This window comes from Myodes glareolus, chromosome 22, assembly GCF_982192425.1.
Source record: "Myodes glareolus chromosome 22, mMyoGla1.1, whole genome shotgun sequence".
NCBI lineage: Eukaryota > Metazoa > Chordata > Mammalia > Rodentia > Cricetidae > Myodes > Myodes glareolus.
Genome location: NC_142047.1, coordinates 15,065,280 through 15,085,334, shown reverse-complemented (window position 1 = coordinate 15,085,334; position 20,055 = coordinate 15,065,280). Strand labels below are relative to the sequence as shown.

Sequence of the window (20,055 nt, the reverse complement as noted above, 5' to 3'; positions counted from 1 at the left end):
GAATCCCTGTGGTCTGGAAACATTTATATGGAGGACACTTAATTTGACTTTCTTATCAACAAATAACCTTTGCTATTTAATCTTGTAAAAAGATATCTTTCTGACAGAAAGAGCAAGAAAAATACATTTTGAATAAAATTGCTTCTTTAATGAACATTTAGATGTCTTTGGATAAATCTAAATTAAGAATTAAAGTATCTCCTTACCTGATTGGAGTATCTCATGCTCACATTACGCTGATTCTGGAGTGGGACAAAGCGCTGCACAGGGTCAATGTCTTTAGGGCTGATTAACTCATCAGCTGCAAAAAGAAAGCAAGTGACATTATAAACAAAGCATCACACACCAAATACACAACACCGTGAGCCAAAGGAGACAACTACAGGAAATCTCACTCAACAAGAGACGAGTATCTGTTTTTCTCAGCCCAGTCCCTGAGAGATAAGATGCTCTAGGTCATTCTCTCAGTACAGTGCAATGAAATAAGAAGCAAGTGACAAAGACATTTCAGAAATTTACAAATATATGAAAATTCAGTAACACCTTCATAAATAACCAATGGTCAAATGAAAACTCAAAGGAAAATCAGAAAATCCTTTCAAGGTCAGGTTACAGAGCACTCGTTAGCATATACACGGTTCTATTCCCAATATTCCTCATACCCAAACAAGGGGAGGAGGAGAAAAGGAGGTAGGGGAGCAAGAGGGGAAAACATCCTTCCGTGTACTTTTGATGAGATGAATGAAGATAAACACATCAAAGTTTAGGGGCTGTAGAAAAAGTGCTGCTCATAGGGAAATATCCACCATTTATGTACATATTAAATAGAGTTAAAATATAAAACCAATCTCCTAACTTCCCACCTTCAGGTGATGGGTGAAAAGACAAAACTAAATCCAACGCGGGAGAGTAGAAACAATGAAAGTTATAATTAGTGAAATAGAAAGACAATAGAGAATATCAAATTAAAACCAGGCACATAAAAGGGTAAAATAACATTGAGAAATTGCTAAACCGATCCCCAAAATAAATAGACAATCAAGAACAGTGACAGAGAAAGAAATACTCAAAGACCGAAGTGGGAACGCAAATACAAAATGTATGGCCGTAAGCTAGATAGCCTGGGTGAAGTGGACAAATCCTGCAATAACACAAACTATGTAAACAGGCTCAAGAGGGCACTCATACAAAGAATTGAACAGATTTGTAAAAAAGAAAGTGATTGAGACTTTAAATACACACATCTTCATACAAATGGTCCTTCATATACACATACCACACAAATATACATACAACCAACCAGTGTAAGACGGTGGCAGTTCCGTGTGGCAGTGCACATGGAGGCCCTTTCCACATGGCAGTTCCGTGCAGCAGTGCCCACAGAGGCCCATTCCACGTGGTAGTGCCCATGGAGGCCCTTTCCATGTGACAGTTCTGTGTGGCAGTGCCCATGGAGGTCCTTTCCACGTGGCAGTTCCGTGTGGCAGTGCCCATGGAGGCCCTTTCCACGTGGCAGTGCCCATGGAGGTCCTTTCCATATCATAGTTCCGTGTGGCAACTTTTGATAAAATCCAAGTACAGAGCAAGCAAGCCAACATCTAGATGGGGGGCTGGGGTCAGGCAGGTGGGGAAGAGAGCCCCAAGGCAGTATTTCTCTGGCATTTTGTTGACCACACCTGGGTGATGGTCACCAGCACCTGAGACTTGGAGGCATTGTGTTAGGGAGAGTTGGCAGTAGGTAAGCATCCCTGAAATGAGATTCTGCGCAACTTCTTGGGATTCAAGTTGGAAGATACTATGCAAATTTGCAGGACAGTCTCCACTCTAGACATGTTTACATTTGCACATTATCTTAGTTATGTCCACTCTATACATGAGTAGAGTTAGCACTAAAAGATGAAATTAATGTCAACTAAAATGCATTGGTAAACCCCTGTATTTTATTACAATTAACCTACAGAGTATGCTCATTTTACTTTTCATCTTTAGCTATACAGTGACCATATAAAAATAATACCACGCCGAGTTCGGTACAAATGTGCTTATATCCATAGATCCTTTATTTTTTATTTTTCAAAAAGGACAGTTCATTTTCCACAATGCTTTAGGTACTGCTTTTAGGTAATGAATACTTCTGAAAAACAGACCAGGGAGGTAATGATTGTAAAATTCTCTGCAGCTTTGGGAATATTTTTCCATTATAGTTCTATTTTGTGGTAACTCAGAAGCATGTCTGCAATGCTGTCCAAGAAACAAAATCACCAAAGGGTAATTTCAGTAACTGCTGAAAGTTCTCATTAATAATAGGAAAATATTCCGAACAGCAGAAAAATCAGCAAGGGCAGGAACCCTTAAAAGGTGCTTACTAAGGTCTTACTATTGTTTAAGCACTGAGCATGTATTAATTCTAACAGTCCGTTCATTTTACAGATCACAAAATTCACACACAAATGCTTAGGCAAACTGTTCATAGCTATCATATAGCAGATGTACTTTTATTTGGAAGAAAAAACTTCTTTTCCAAAATAAAAACCAAACACAGGCTTCATTGCAGTATCTACATGTAACAATTTGTTGATTTCAGTTTAGTTCATGAATCAGGGTTGATTTGTATACCCATATTCTAAAAAAGCAAATTATTCCCTCTGTTCATTCATATCATCATGAAAATGTAAAACCAAATCCCACAATTGACAATATTTTATAATGTGTCACTGTCATTCTATAGAAATGAATTTATTTATTGATTGATTGATTGATTGATTCTTCACTTGTAAGTGATGACAGATTAGTTAAGAAAAGCTTAAATGCTAATTTAAGCTTCTCAAGCTTAAATGCTAATCTACTAAAATAGATAATAAATCAAAGTCCTTGCAAAGATTATTTGCATTTCTTCTGTATTTTGGGGGGTACTACTCGTATGTGTATGTGCACATTCCATGTCTACAATGTGCATTGAGCACCACAGGCTGTGTGTTTTTCCTCATTCCTACATTCCTAGTACCTGGTACTCACACAGAGAAACCTCCCCAGACTGACTCACTAAACAAAGGAAACGAAACTGGTGGCATTAGCAAGCATTGACACACTAATTGTCCTTGTCATTGCATTAGCTTCACAGTGGTAAAAGTGACAAACGCCCTTTTTGTCACACACAAATCACATACCCACACCACTCCTACACACGTTCTCTTCCCCCTCCCCCATCCATCATGATTTCTGTCACTCAGGAGACACAGGTACAGGTCCTCATGGTATCAATTCAATGGCTTAAGTTTTCTCATGAGGAGAGATAAGCGTGAATAAAATGTAATGTAAATGGTCATTTACATTTTAATATTTTAACATTACAATAAACCATGGATGAAAGAAGAAAGGATTTCTACTTTAACAACACAATGCCCAACCTCAAAGGTAATCAAGTATTTCCAGGACAAGATTGTAAAGGAACAGTCAAACCACCACTGGGTGGGTAGAAAGAATGTTTATTTGGTGACCAAACTGATGTGGCTGTCTAGGAGTGGGGTGGAGACCAAGAACAGCAGCTGGAGGGAGAAAGCCCTCTCAGTTTTATGGTGACCCATGGTGGTGGTGGTGGAGGTGGTGCTGAGGCAGGACAGTTTGGGAGTTAAGAGCAACAGAGGTGAGTTGTGGACCAGTACAGCCTGGGGGCTAGCATGGAGACTCTGAACTGGGATAGGTGTGTTTGGGTGAATCAGAATCTAGAGGCTCATTGCCACAGGTAGCTGGCTGTAGTGGGTGGGTTTGGGGAACTAAGGGCTTTTCCTAACAAACAGAAACCCACTTCAAAAGACTGCCGAGGGATGCTGAGTTTTGTTTACCTGGTCAGAGTCCAGCCTGAGCTGAGCCCATACTGTCATTTAGGACAGCGTCACTGGCACTGCCATATTGGGGGCCTGCTTTGGACCTAACAAAATAAACTACCTTTTAACTCCTTAAAACACAAAAGGTAAGCTATTATTTGCATTTTGTAATCAAACATAAGTTTACAAAATATACCTTGGCATTACCTCAATTAACTCTGAGTAACAAAACAAGCAAGGAAACAAACCAAAAGCCAGAAAACAAACTATTAGGAAGATATACAATAGTGGCTGGGGAGATAACTTAGTAAAGAGCTTTTCATGGAAGCATGAGGACCTAGGTTTGATCCCTAGAATCAACAGTTAAAAAAAAAAAAAAGCCAGGCATGGTTGCATGTGCTTGCAATCCCAATCCCAATGCTGGTGAAGCAGGGACAGGCAGATACCTAGAGCTGGTTAGCTAGTCATTCTAGTCTGATTCACATGCACCAGGCCAATAAGGGACAACATCTCAAAACAAAACAAAATGAACAACAACAAAAAAGGAGAGGACACTTGGGGAATGACACCCAATATGGACCTCTGGTCTCCTCTAGTAGGCACCTGAATTTGCATCTACACATGCTCCCACACAGCTATCCTGAGACTTCTAAGAAACATTAACATGAGTCTTTTCTATCAAATAAAGTGTGTGCTTAAGACAAGGAATTTACTTTTTTTTTTAATCTCCCTCACCTTATAACTTTTATGCAAGTGTTTCTTCCTATCTCATAAAATCTCTGTTTACACAAAGTTGCTAACACCCTACCCCCACCCACTAAAGTGGCTCTCCCCTTCCCTCTTCTGGTCCAAGGAACCTAGTCTTTTAAGACTAGCCAATCAAAAAAACTGCGAGGGGACCCCAGCCAATGGGGTGAAGACACAGTTACCACCAGTGTTGGAATGAAAACCAAGCGCATTTCCTGTCCCTCTGCACAGTTCTGCTTTAGTGAGCAATGTACCCGCTTTCTTGATGGGGAAAGGTTAATGTTAAGTTGGAAGGTAGACCCCAGTCCCTCGCATCTATCCCAGCCTCCTGGCCTTGAAAGACTCCCGTGGGCGTCTTTCCTTCGAGAGAGACCCCGTGCCCAAAGATAAGTCGAAAACACGCAGCCGGATGCAAACAGCAAGAGGTTTATTCGAATACACAGGTACCTGGGGCGACAAAGTCTCTCGGAGGACTTGCGCCCCTTCCGGCTGGAGCGAGGGGTTTTTATAGGAGAGCAAAAGCGAGGTTTACAGAAGCAAGATGCGGGGTGGTAAATTCCTAACCTAAATAACAATGAGGGGACTACTCAGCGTTTTACTGTTCCCCTTATCCTGTCCCCCTTTCCTGGCTGGCGACCAGATGTCTGATTGCACAGGCCCTGACTCGTGACGAGCCCCGCTTTATACGTGACTCAGGCCTCGCAATCCTCTCTTTATCCCTTGAAGTCTTTGTTCCTACTCAGGCCAGTCCGTAAATCTCCTGTCCTGCAGCCAGATAAGGCTGTCCTTGCTCTAACCTCAGGTATCTTTGCTTAGCATTCCGGAGGCCCTGAACTGAGCTTGTTATTTGTTCAGCATTCCGGAGGCCCTGAGCTGAGCTCGTTACTGTGAATGCTTTGCAAAACGGTACAACTGTGGCTAAAACGAGTTGGGGTCCTTCAGCCTGAGAGTTTGTATTGGTCTGGACTCCAAATCCCAACAGGCAAGGTCCTGACCCCTCCCACAGAGTATTTAAATGAACTCCCAAAAGAAGAACACGTGGTCTCGTTCCCTTCCTTCCAGGGTCACGTTTGGGGCTTCCCCGTTCCCCCTCAGGGCCACCTAAGAGCGCAGGAATCACATTAAAACTAGATTATTTCTTAATTTGGCTTGTTTTGATTTGGCTTGATTGGGATTTTGCATCGGCAGAGAGCTCGCGTTAGGAATATTTTCCTAACAGTTAGCCTTACCGAGACACTTCAATTGCAGGGGTGGTCTCTTTCTTTGCCTTCCCACCAACTTAAATCTGACAATCCAATTAAGAGAAAATGTTTTCTGGTCAAAAGAATGAATCTGCTGCTTCCTCCCTTGGTGAAGCCATGGAGTCTGTCACTTCCTTAATTAAGCTGAGTCTTTCAGTCACCTGGTCAAATCACCTGGCCAAGGGGTGTCCTTTGGAAGGATGATTCACTTCAAGCCATGCTAAAGATATTGGGGAGGGGTAATTATCCCTTTAATGACATAATATACTTTTGTTTCCCAGAATCCCTGGCCTTGGTGTAGTCTCCCTGGAAAGTCCAGGCAACTGTTAAATCAGTCCTATTGTCTGAGTTCTGACTTAGAAGTGTATCTTTTCTTCCTACCTTTCTTTCTGACCTATGTTTTCCCTCCCTCCTCCTCCCCCTGGCCGCCCCTCTCTCCAATGCACCCCTCATCCTTGCCCAGCAGCTGATAATCTGCTGTGTGACTGCTTGCTGAGACTCTACTGCTGGACCTAACAGCACAACTCTACACATATGGCCTCTCTCCTGTTTTTTGGTTTTGTTTTGATTTTTTAAACCCTAATAAAATTGTCCTCCAGCTTCCTTCTGAGTAATTTCTTCAGTTCTTTTATTGATCAGATAAGAACCCAGAAAGGGATCCTAATTTCCCTGGTAATACTATTAAATTAAAAAAAACCAATTTTTTAAATATGTTTTTAATTAGATTGGTGAACAGCGGCTAGAGATGGTCCAGCAGCTAAAGGTGCTCTTACAGAGGACTAGAGTTTGGTTTCCAGCACCATGTGTGGCGGCTTCATAGTCATCTGTAACTTCAACTCCATATAAGTGAAAACAGGATAGTAGCCTTACTAAATACACAGAACATCCCTCCCTTCCTCCCTCCCTCCCTCCCTCCCTCCCTTCCTTCCTTCCTTCCTCCCTCCTTCCCTCCCTCCCTCCCTCTCTCTCTCTTTCTTTCTTTTCCCAGAATAAGAGCCCACAAAGGTGACAGATGACAGAAGCAGCCGCAGATTGGGAATACACCCTCAGCTCTAAGCTCTGTCACTCAGGGAACGCTGCTGTTCCAGAGAAGCAACAAGGACCACTCAGGACAATAACTGTGAACTGCAGATCACAAACAGAACTGGGTAGATTTTAAGGCAGCGACAGCATCAGCTTTCCTGGGACAAGTGTGGCACTACATAGGAAGCACCTATCCAGGCTCAGGGCGGCATGGCTTTCACATTAAAAATTACTAATACACATTTAAGATTTGCAATAGTTAATTTTCTTTGTCCACTTGACCAAGAACGCTGAGGGGCACTTTTGACTGTGAGGGCATTTCCAGAGGGGATTAATACAGAGGAAGATCAACCCTAAATAAGGGTGGCACTACCCCATAGGCAATGGTCCTGTACTGAATAAAATGGGGGAAAGGAGAAAGGCAGCTGGGCATAGCACTCAGCTCTTTCTGCCTCCTGGTCCACTGCAGTATGAGCACGCAGCTCCTGAGCCACAGCAGCAGGTCGCCCCTGCTGCTAGCTAGTCGACCATGATGGGTGACGCTGTAAGTCAAAATAAACCCTCCTCCCAGTAGATGGGTGGTCACAGAAAACAGCAAGATAATCAACAAAGGATGTTAGCATAGTTTTTATGAAAATTCTCTCGGCCTAGTAGCAAGCAGCAATTAAATAAAATGTTTCACTTCTAAGAAAGCCGCTCATCTGTATAATAATCTAAACGTCCTCAATTACAATACCTGGTGCACACTGCGGGTGACTGCAGTCTCCTGGATGCCACAGTTAGAAAGGCTATCATTAATAAAACAAACGACAACAAATGCTGGCCAGGATGTGGGGAAGGGGAATACACACTGTTGGTGGGAGTGTAAACTGGTGCAACCACTATGGAAATCGGTGTGTGGGGGGGCACAAAAAGTAAGACAAGAGCTAACACATAGCATCTGTACCACTTCTGGGCATAGATCCAAAGGACTCTGTACACTCCAGAGGTATTTTATGCTGTTTATTTACAATCGCTCAGAAACATAATCAACCTAGGAGTCCACCAACTGATGAATGGATAATGAAAATGTTGTACATATATATGATGAAACTTTACTCAAGTATAAAAAATGAAATTTACAAGAGGATGGTTAGAACTGGAAAATACACTGAATGAGTAATTCAGGCCCAGAAAGGCAAACAATGCATGCATGTTCTCTCTCATACACAGATCCTAGCTTTGAGTTTCAAGATTGGTGTGTCTAATTTGGATTGCCTGTAGAGGCCAGGAAGTCAGAAAGGCCCCAGAGAGGGTGAAGGGGAAGAGACCTTTAGTAGGGTAAGTCATAGAACATATATGATCAGAGTGTAGGGGAGGAATAGAGAGGGCAAAAAGTTGTTAAGCCAAGATGGGGGTAAGAGAAAGGCTAAATCCAAACTAAGAAGACATGAAAAAGCTTTGTGGGAACCTACATACATTGTAAGCTGTACATAAAATATAATTAAAAATAAAATTTGAGAATGGGTGTGGCAGCACACGCCTTTAATACCAGCACTTGAGAAGCAGAGGCAGAGGCAAACCTCTCTGAGTTTGAGGTCATCCTGATCTATATAGCAAGTTCCAAGCTAGCCAGAACTACAAAGTGACATCCTGACACCAAATAAATAAAAAAAGCAAAAAAAGAAAAAGAAACTTCTTCGCGGATGGATAGTCTGCATGGGTAATCCTGCTCCCAGAAGCCATAGGTTGTTAAACAAAACTCCCAGTGCCAGGAGTGATGCCATTTGGCGAGTTATTGGTCAGTACAGCCCCAGAGACTCCCACAGGCCACTGGGTGCCCACCAGAACTAGAAATTTGTACCTTATTACTAAAGATGCCACTGTTAACCAAAGGTGACAGAAAACAAGCTGGACCTGACCTGAGAACTCCGTAACTTCTGACAGCTTTGGTAGTACTGGAAGGTACTGACCCAGGCCAATGCAGACAGTCATCGGCAGCCTTACCCAGCGCTACTTGTGTTTTATACTAGCAACCCGCCAGGTGGGATATATCTAGTACAATACGGGCATGACTACACCGGGGTAATAAACAGCCTGCAGATTTAACCTAAGGCCCTAATTATCTGTAGAGGACAGAATTCGTGATAAGTGGTATAAATTTGGTCAAGAGCCCATGACTGGAGGTGTTCTTCAGGCAGCCCACGCGGTGAAAGGATGGCAGACACAAAACTTCAAGCAGTGTTAGAACAGAGGTGCAGCCGCCTTGGCCGCCTGCAATGAGGTCATGAGGCACCCCAAGGTGTTTACAATTGAAGAAACGATACCATGTAGTCAACACGTGAAGGGAGCACACAGCAAGAACTTAATTCTTAAAGACAAAAATAAAAGCTATTGAGTGATGACAGTTCCTCATGATAGAAAAATTAATAGAGATGATTTGGCAAGACGGTGATGGGATGAAAATCTGCAGTTTGCTAACAAAATAGCCATGCTAGAGAAACCAAAAGTTGGTTAAAGCTGTGTCACACCTTTTTGGTGGTCTTCTGTGATGATGGAGATATTACATTATTTTCGATTCAGCTTCTCTGAAGGGAGTTCACAAAAGTGTGTGCTTATATTCAAATGGCTAATGCTGCAACGATGGGACTGAGTCCCAAAGACTTTCTCCTTTCTGTGAAGGTGGGTGGACATGATCCCATAATACTAGACTTCGATTAAAGACTAATTCGGAGCTGGACATGGCAGCATAAACCTTTAACCCAGCACCGAGGCAGAGGCAAGATCTTTGAGCACGTGGCCTGCCTGGTCTATATAAGCGAGTTCTCGGCTACTGGCAACTAATGGCCACAGGCGAGGGGTGGTCATTTCTCTTCAGTGATATAAGCACTGCTAAGCTGCCTGTGCATCTGGAAATGAGCCCATGGCCAAGAACTCTGATCAAACTCCCTGGGTCGTAGAAAACAGTAATGTAAGTAGGCAGACTTGCTGGGAAAAAGGGCTCTGGACAGCATGGGAGGGAAAACCAGAAGGTAATGGGGCGAATGTGATCAAAATGCATTGTATATTGTGTGAAACTGACAATGAATAAAAATATAAGGGGAGGTTTGACTAAAACTAGGAAAAAGTCATACAGAAACCCATTATATCCTTTGCTAGTACCTTTAATAGGAGTTTGACTGGCGCTACCTTCTGTACTCCCACAAAAATATTTTAGCTCAAAGATCACAATTTTAGGCTTATTTATTTCTGTGAAAAGGTACTCTGTGTTTTACAGACCTATTTTGTCGTTGGTACCAAAGTTTTCAAGTTAAATAAGAGTTGAAAGCATTACAGATGATGGGTTTAAGAACAGTCAAATAGGTCTTAAAATACATCATGTGATTTAAAACAAACATTTATAATTTACTTATTAAATAGAAACTCTGACTTTCTAGAAGTTCATTTGCAAAGAAAAAGGACATATTGTAAAAATGAATCATTTTCTGAGAACAGTGGGTATTAAGAAAACTATACATAATCTCTTTTTTGATCATTAGAATAAGAGGCACAGTTTTGTTGCATAAAATTTATGTAGGCATGCACACAGCATAGCATCCTCACTAGATTTCAGCAGGATAAAAGCTGACCTGAATTAGTGAAAGTCTGAGTATTTCTAAAGATTCACTTTGCATTCACTTTTACATGATTCACATGTAAAAATACTAACTCCAGTTAACTGTCTTTTTATTTTCGTTGTGAGGATATCAAACTGAGGTTCCTTTAATGAATAAATACAACTTTGTTAGTAAATACTGTGTCTAGAACCTTAATGCACACCCATGAACATTTGATGGGTTATGAAATGCTCAAGAATTCAGAGTGGCGGTTAAATTACCCAGCCTCCTAAATGCTGACCGGAACTAGCACGCATGCTCAGATGATGCGGTAGGCCAATGTGGCGGGTTACAACACGGATTTCCCTTCTCGCAGATGGAAATCAGTACATGATCTCATGCAACATTCCTTCTGCATGCTCTCTTACGCCTTCAGAACTTCAGAAGGTAGGTAAAGACAGCCTTCATTTTAGGACAGTTCAGAAATGTTCTTGCTAGTCTGGGCCATGAAACAGAAGTGGAAGCGGAACTTACACATTCCTGCTCACAGGAAAATGCGACCTACGTTAAAGACCTGCACACATCTGACACTTAGGTTTGCAGTGAGAACAGGCAGCGCTTTTCTGCTGAGGGAGAATGTTCTAAAATCCTGATTTTAAAGGTCGGTTTGCTGTGGAGACTGCAGTTTCCTCCTCCATCAGCTTTTCCCAGGGGCTTCCCTAGGCTATCACTCTTTCCAACTGCAGCAACTCCAAGCTGGATATTCACCAAATACCAGGAAGAAAAAGGTTTACGATTTCAAGGCCCAGGTCAGTTTTCAGACCCAGGGTCACAGAAAATTTCATCATGCCCTTTACACTCTTACTCCTCGCTGCCCTCGGCTAAAACTGTTTAGTTTAGTTTTGAGTCTGGAAAACCTTTCTGTTCACACGAATGAGATGGACATTAACTTTCTAGCCACAGTAGTCTTTGTATCTTTTCTGTGAGCCTGGAAGCAAATCCCTTTACCTCTTTAAAAAGAGAAAACTACATGTTCTTAATTAGGGTTAAATTTACACCAAAACTGAGAAAACAGACACAGAAAAGGAACAAACAGAAAGGAGCATCAGCTTGATTTCTCTGCCTGGTTTATTTGTTTTTATGTAATGCATATGAAAAGCTCAAACTGAACCTTGGGAGACAGGCCTCCGACATCTTATTTCCTCACTAATGATGAAAATAAGCCAAAGATGCTCATTTTTCAGCACATTCTCAAACAACAAATGCAATAGTATATCATACAGTGAGAATCTTTGCTTTTTTTTTTTTAAGCTTTCTTGCTTCATAATCTGTCATACATGGATCCTGACTCTAAATCTCAACTGTTTTGGTAAAGTGCCAGTAATACTAGAAATTTTACAGAAGTATGGGATGGGAAAAACATAGTAAGTCTTTTTTTTTTTTTGCCAAATTTTCTCATAGATATTCTGAAATAGTTAAAAAAATATTTTTTAAAATAATTATAGTTTTATTAAGCCACTAGATAGGAAAGAAAATTACCAACATATATTTAGTGGAAAAAAGACAACTTTCAAAGATGACCAAGTAGTTTACTAAAGCAATGCTCAACAATGCTGGTTAGAATAAGTCAGAAACATTCTCATCTTACAGAAAACCAACTCAAAGTTTTCACAACCTTCTGCTAAAAGCTCCAGGCTGGATGCAGAGACAGTCGCACACAGCACAGTGCACCCGCACCAACTACACCTTTCTTTCAGGAGCTGTTGGACACCATCCTTACCTGTACAGTCTAGAGACTCACCAAAGAACTAACAGGGCAAAATCCACCCAAATCCAATGTCACCCAAAGGAAGAACATCACCCAAGATATATTTATTGCTAACAACCTGATAACAGGGAAAGAAAACAGGCTCCCAATCGGCTCCACTTACCTAGGAGTTTCGCAATGATATAAAGAGCTTGTCCCCAAAGAAACAATTTCCCATCACGGCCACAATTACTAGGAAACCGTTTCTGACTACCAGGGTTTCTCTTTTCATATTCTACAAAGTCAGCTGGCACATAATAGTACTTTGGTACTACAGGATACCCTAAAGAATAAAATAAAATAAAATTTAATTTAGTTTAGAAGCAAGCATGTTAAAGTACAACAAAACAGTGTTCTTCCCAAATTTCATTTGGAAGAAACTGTGCAGACAGAACAGCAGGGACAGTGGCGGTTGTACAGGAGCAGATTCGGTGAGTTACCGAGAAATGTAACACTCTGGTCCTTTAAGATATTGCTAGGGAAATCCATGGGGGGAAAGTTTCTTGACTTTAGAACTAATCCAATACTATATTAGGCTTTAGACAGTGATGTATGTGTATCTCCTTTAACAGCAAACACTTTTAAGTCAATATATACAGACATATGTGTATTTATGTATGTATAATATATTATACATATACACAACATGTGTATATATGTGTATATCACTGATATATATGTATATATAGTATAGAGATATTCAGAGTGATAAGAGAACTTACATTAAATAAAGTCAGTCTAAGAAGCATTGTAAATGAGATACTATTTACCCTTTAGTTAATTCCACTTCTGAGCCATTAGTTAGTGCAAATAAACCCCTATTTAAATATTAAGCCTGTCTTCTACCATTCAGTGTCACTGAAGGAAAGAAAAACCAACCTTTTATTAAAACCTATCTTTAAAAGATATAACCTTCAGCAAATAAAACTATTATTTAAAGGGTATGTTCCTTGTAGGGTGCAGCAGATGATATTTTGTAAGAGTAGTCTACAATAAACTTAATTTTTGTAATAAAATTAAACAATAGCCTTGAAATTCTGCTGTCTTCTTCATCCAGAAATTGATAGTGACAAATGTGTCTACAATCAGGGGAAGGGTTAAGAGCTATGGGGAAAACTGTGAACATCTCTCTGAACATGAAGCCAAAAAGTAGAGTATGTTAGATGACCACTTCCATGTATCAGTGATCCCTTCCTGAACACTACAAGACCTGATTGCAGAAATTTTACAATGTTTGATGACTTGGATAAAATCTGGTGCTTTACAGTATGTAACACTACACAGAATAAAGGAGCTATATCAAAAAAAATCACACACTTCTGGCTGTGTGCAAACTATCTCAGCATCACCAGAGCCATGACATAAATACCTACATTCATGTTCATCCCGGTCATGCCCAATGAACTGCTAAACTAAATTAAGAGAGATTATTCTAATTTCAGTTGAGGTCTCATTTATTTTCCAATATAACATATATAATTGTGTTTTATAAAGGATTGGTGCACACATTTTACATGAACAGGGACATGCTGGTAGAAAAAATTTTGGTAAACGAACTGTACCTTCTGTGGTCTGATGAAGCAAAGGAGCCAAGAGGTCCTGATACTCCTTGACTTGCTGAAGATCACCTCTAAAAACACCTAAAACAGAAAGTACAAAGCCAAGACTAGCCGTGCTCAATAAGCATAGAAACATTTTGACTTATAAAAACTTCTAAGTCCTTTTAAAATTATTGTGCCAAATTTTATATAAGTGAAAACATAAAATTAAAGAGAAATGTAAATAGGTATGATTTTTTATAGAAACTGATTTCAGAAAGTCATGTTAGCATTTAGAATTAAATATTGAATAAACTGAAATTTCACTATGCTTAAGCATAAATGCTATAGATATTCAATATTATGATCATAGTATTCATGACTTCTGCAATACGCTTTTCTTTATAAGTATGAGCAAGATACTGGCATCAATATTAAAGACTTCAAAGTGATTTTAAAAGTTCTTTAAACATGTGGAAGGCAAGGACTAAAATCTAAGGTTGTCCTGACTTCCAGGCATGTGCTGTGGCATGTGTGTACCTGTACTTCCATGAATGCATGCACACACATCATACACACATACATCACACATATACACAACACAAATACTTCACAGAGAGAGAGAAACAGACAGAAATTTTTTAAAAATTCCTTAAAGATCTGACATTCACTCAGAAAGCAGGACAACATAAAATGAAGAGTTATCATCGCTTGAGTCTAATCTGCTGCTAAATGAGAGAAATCACTCACTTCAGCTATTCTTTTAAGATTTTATTATTTTTACTTTGTATGTTTGAATGTGGCTTATGTATGTGTTTTTATGTACATGTTCATGAGTACATACAGGGGAACACGCATGTGTGTGCACATGTGTGGAGGCCGGAGATTGGCACTGGATGTCTTCCTTAATCCCACTCCGATTCTATGAGACGGGTACTTGAACTGAACCTGGGGCTCTCCCATTTGGTTAAGCTGGCAGGCCAACGGCTTCAAGGATCCACCTATCTCTGCCTCCCAGTGCTGAAATTGCAGCCATGTGCTTTTCAGGCAGATGCCAGAGATCCAACTTAGGCCCTCAGTCTACGTGGCAAGCACTTTACCAGCTGAGCCATCTGCCCAATCCTCAGCTATTCTTTAAGACACTTGTATTCTACATCTTAAACTTCAGGACAAAGGTCACTTACCATCAATCATCATGTAAAGGAAAAATATGGGAAATTCACATTCAATACCATCAAAGAGCTAAAAGAGAAAATAAAACATTAAGATTTCCATGAGCAAACTAGAGCAACCCATTTTAAGTTATATGTAAGGGACTTATTTATAGCAATACGTTCAGGTTGAGAACAACCATTCTTTAAAGCTTTTTCAGAACTTTTATCCAAAAGTTCATTTATTGAACTCACTAAAGAACAATCATTAAATAAACATATACTAACTACTTACTAATGTCCAGCACTAGACAGTGATTCTCAACCTTCCTAATTCTATGACCCTTTAATACAGTTTTCATGCTGTGGTGACCCCAACTATGAAATTATTTCATTGCTACTTCATAACTGCTATTTTGCTACTGTTATTAATCATAATATAAATATCTTATATGAGGGATATCTGATATGCAACCCCCAAAGGGGTCATGACCTACAGGTTGAAAACAGCTGAATTAGACAGAGCCCTGGAGACAAAAGTTAGACACCATGTCCCCAGGGGCGCACAGCATAGTGGGAAGACTGGCAAATAAATAAATAAATAACTACAGTTCAGCATACACTGACCATACACATACATTAACAACATAGACTAGAAAACATCTGTGTCTGCCTTGAGTGCGGAGAAGAGTTATATGGTAAGAAATAAGCTAAAATGTAATGCACAGAGCAATCAGCAGAAACTAGAGACCTACAGAATCATAAAACATGTTAAAGAAACAATCATGATTCATTAATTCTAGAATACAAAGGCACGAGCAGTAAAAGCGGAATCCCAGCGGATGGGCAGGAAGTCAAATTAGGACTCACACTGCTCAAACATAGGCTGCTTTGGAGGTAGTCATGAACACTGAGAAGGGTCAAAGTCTGTGTTACATTTACTTCCAGGCTGGGCAGCTGACAGTAGTTAGGAGTGGAGGAACAAGAAATATGGAAACCAACTCAAAGCCATAAGAGCAATTCAAAGAGAAAAGATGACACCCAGAACTGCGTGTCTCAACTTTAGTACTATGGACATTTGGGGCAAATAACTCATGTACAATATGGGCTATTCTGCATCATTCTCAGCCTCTACTAATCTGATGCCAACTCAAGCAATAATAATTTAAAAAAATCTATAGATCCTGTTCAGTCTAGTTTGGTAACAAAAGTGTTCAAGGTTATGAACTACTGGCTTAAGTCAAGGAGTAAGACAGAAGAAGGGGGAAATATTAGGATTTCTAAAGAGGACAACTCAGTTACATTTTGTGGATGACAAAATTGGTTAAATGGTTGGGGCTAGCAAGATGGTTCAGCGGGAGAGATTGACACTTGCTGTCAATCCCAAGGGCCTTATTTCCATCCCCAGAGTCCACATGGTGGAAGTTGTCCTCTGATCTCCATCTGTTCACTGTAGCATACTCATACATATGGGCACATGCATGTGTGCACATGTGTGCAGAGACACACCCAGTCAGTAAAATGATTAATTTTTAAAATGTGGTTAAGTGGTAAGGAGATGTCTAGAGTGACTTAGATATGGGCCTAGGAGAGGAACAGAGCTAAACGGAGGTAGCCTGTAGGCCACCTAAGCGAAGATGTGTGTCTAAGCAGCAGGTGCACATGTGGGCAGGGCACTGGAGGCACACTGTGAGTCAGGGATAGAGTACATCTTAGCAACAATAGCCATGAGAGCTTGGTAGGAAGAAAAGCACGATGACAGTAGATCACAGAAGTAGAAGATGGAGACTGACAAGGGGAGTAGGGATGGAGGGGAAGACGTGGCCATAGCAACCAGAATACTCCAAAAAAGAGAACAGAGTTAGTAAATACAGACACCAAGATGTTCAGGAAAATAAGGTGAGAGAAGCAATAATCACTCTGACCCAGCTGCTGAAACCACCTGAAATCAGCCAAGAGCTAGGAGGAGGCAATCAAAGTGTCCCAAGTCTGTGCCGCTGTTTTGAAAGCTTGTGAAAACTTTTTGAGGTAAGGCTGACTGACAGCCGACGGAGTAAGGCACGAGAGGTAGGCTTTGAGAGTTATAATTCAGAGGCTTTGCTTCAGCGCGACTGCCCAAGAAGCACATAGTTTATGCTGCCAGAGCGGTGAGACACGCCTTCCTGCCTTGGTGGACTGTATCCCTTGGACTAGGAGCCAGATTTACTTTTTTACCACATAAATTGTTTCTGTCTCTAGTTCTGTAACCCAGTAACATAACTAACACACTAGGTCTACACACAAAACACAAATCACGCTATTCAGAGTGACAGTTATAGACAGAAGGCAGAAGATGGACAAGAATAAGCACTGAGGGATGGTTTAGTAGGGAAGATGAGGAAGAGAGTCATATGTCCTATTAGTGAAGAAGATGCCCAGTGTGCTTCCCAAGAAAATGAGTAAAAAACAAACAAACAAACAAAAAAACAAGATGTACATACACAAAGAAATACATGTGTATGTGTCTGTATCTATGTAATATTTCTCCATATGTAATACCTCAAGAAAGAGCGATGACATCTTCTATGAGGTAAGACACAGAGGGTAAGCACTGATGAAGGGGAAGAAGCAGTGGAGGCTGCCACACAGAAACAAGGGGTTAGCAGCAGGAATAAGGCAAAGAACTGACAGTCTGTGTCCAAGGTTGGTTTGCTTTTTAATAGGGGCTTTTCTACAGGATCACACAGCAGAACTGACAAGAAGTGCAAGCAGTTACAAAAACTGAGTCAGCACAGGTATCCTGGATTTGGGATGGCACGCACTCAGTCTGTGGCTGTCTCTAGGCTGTACCCAGCAGGTGGAGTGGGTGGCGGAGTACAAGCTCTTTTGTTTTGTGATAGTGTCTCTCTGTGTAGCCCTAGCTGGCCTGGAACCCACTATGTTGACCAGATTGATCTAAAACTCACAGAGATTGCCTGCCCCTGCCCCCTAAGTGCTGGCATTAAACACACGAAACACAATGCCTGGCTCAGAGTAATAGCTTTAATGAGATCATTTGCTTAATAACATAAAAGCAGATCACAGATAGAAACAAAACCATGTAAGAGAAATAGGCAAAAGACTGAAAATGCTAAAAGGATTATTTAACCAATGAATCCATGTGGCCCTGTGGTGAAAAGCATTTATACTGACTGATCAGTTACTATGTATCAAGCACAATTCTAAGCATCGATACATAAAATCATCCAACCCCCAGAAAAGCTCATGGTATAGGTGATATTATTTTTAGCAATAAATAATGTTTATTTACTATGGAGCAGGATCTTAAATCAAGAAGTCAGTCTCCTGGATCTGTGCTTTCGACCACTTGCACGTGCTAGCATGGACCAGTTTGTGGTACCTTAATTTCAGCTGGTTTGTAATAGCGTCTGTTGGGATCTTCCAATGATGTTCTGTACCCGTCTCTCAAGAAACGCTTAAATCCATATTTTCCTTTTAATTTTCTGATCACTTTATCAAGTGTCTGGCTGAACAGAACTTCATCATCCAAGGCAAATGCAGGGTAACTGATGCATGGGAGCAGGGCAGCGTCTGTGTTCTAGGGACATTAAGACAAAGAGACTGTTGTTTTAAAAATAAATAAAAATAAATTTTTTATATAAAAGATAAAGAGACTGTGAGTGTCTGCTGTGACTTGACCAACACAGTACAAAAGGAGTCACATCAAAGTAAAGTCAAAAACCTTATCAAGTGACCATGACCTTAAGACAGACAGAAGTTTCTATGATGTGTTTCTGTAAACCTGATAGAACAGATAACACTTTATCCTTTAACAAAAAAAATTTTCCAGCTTCAATATTAGGCTATAACTTAAAAATTGTAACTAAACAGAATGCAAAAAATCTAATTCTTATTACCACAATTTAGTTAGTATAGGAATTTGCCTACAACAGTGAAAGTGAGAAAGCCAACAAAAGGCCCAAAAACTAACTGAGTAAATCAGTACCCATTAGGATTTATATTGCAGAAGCAATTAGATTTATATTACAGATTTTTATTTATTGAATGGAAACATGCTTGCCCATAAAAAACACTAATATAATTTTTAAAGCAAAAATTATGTTCACTAAAATATGTGGAAATGTATCAGAATGTTGCCAAAGACTATTTAAATGGTAGGCTAAATGGATAGAACATCATTAAATAAACAGATAATACTTCTTTATTGGTTTTGTATTCATTACAATCTGGCATTACTCATATAAAACAGTTAACTATTCTACTTGGTGTAGTTTTTGAAGGCAAAAACCATAAACAATCCCTGAGGAAGCATACAGTCAGGTACAGGAAATATACAGACGTTCACCAGACAAAGAGTCAAACATGGTCTGCCACCGTGCCATGCTGAACATAAATTTTTTATATCCTATTATAAAAAAATGATTCCTTTGTTAAAAACAGAAAAACAATGTCTATTTTTCTGTGGTTCAACAGAAGACTCAAAGGACTGGACAGCTCTGCCTAACCATTTACTTCCTGACCAGCATCAGAGGCTAGAGAAGGGGACACGTCTCCACTGTATCTCCTTATCCTGCATGAACCCAACACTGTAGTGTGTGCTCTTGAATGGTACATAACAGCACAAGAACCGTAAATGAGAGCTCATTCTAGTTAGCAGTACATCATCTCACATGAGAGCGTGATTCTCTGGGTAACAGTGAGCATAGTGTCTGCCTGTTGCGATTGTGAGCGTCGAGATCCACAAATATAACTGACCAAGAACAGCCCTGGAAATCAAAAAAGAAACACATTTCAGAGAATTATAAACCATGTGTTATTCTTTCTGTGAGAAAAGACAATTCAAAAACTTTTTATCACTGAATGTAACTCTGTAAGAGATTATTAAAGATTAAATAATAAAAATACTATTATTATTATTATTTATATGTTTTACATATAAATAGATGCTTTGCCTGCATTCATGTTTTGTGCCACGTGACTGCCTGGTGCCCATGATCGCCAGAAGAGGGCATCAGATCTCCTGGAGCTGGAGTTACAGACAGTGTGAGCATCCATGTGGCTGCTGGGAATTGGACTTGAGTCTTCTGGAAGAACACCCAGTGCTCCTAAGACATCTCTCTAGCCCTTTATTTTCTTTTTGTATGCTTTC

At 40.2% G+C, this 20,055-nt stretch overlaps 1 protein-coding gene across 4 annotated transcripts in view; it reads right to left on the bottom strand.

The window, feature by feature from the left end:
- The window catches only part of Phkb (phosphorylase kinase regulatory subunit beta), a 179,126-nt gene that overhangs the window by 72,507 nt on the left and 86,564 nt on the right, over positions 1-20,055 (bottom strand). For all 4 annotated transcript variants that reach the window (XM_087900341.1, XM_087900340.1, XM_087900342.1 and 1 more), the window contains 6 exons: positions 19,577-19,672; positions 18,286-18,483; positions 14,940-14,997; positions 13,780-13,857; positions 12,342-12,500; positions 207-301 (listed from right to left, as the gene is read on the bottom strand). In XM_087900341.1, the coding sequence (XP_087756467.1) occupies positions 207-301; positions 12,342-12,500; positions 13,780-13,857; positions 14,940-14,997; positions 18,286-18,483; positions 19,577-19,672 (684 nt within the window). The remainder of the gene's footprint in view (positions 1-206; positions 302-12,341; positions 12,501-13,779; positions 13,858-14,939; positions 14,998-18,285; positions 18,484-19,576; positions 19,673-20,055) is intronic.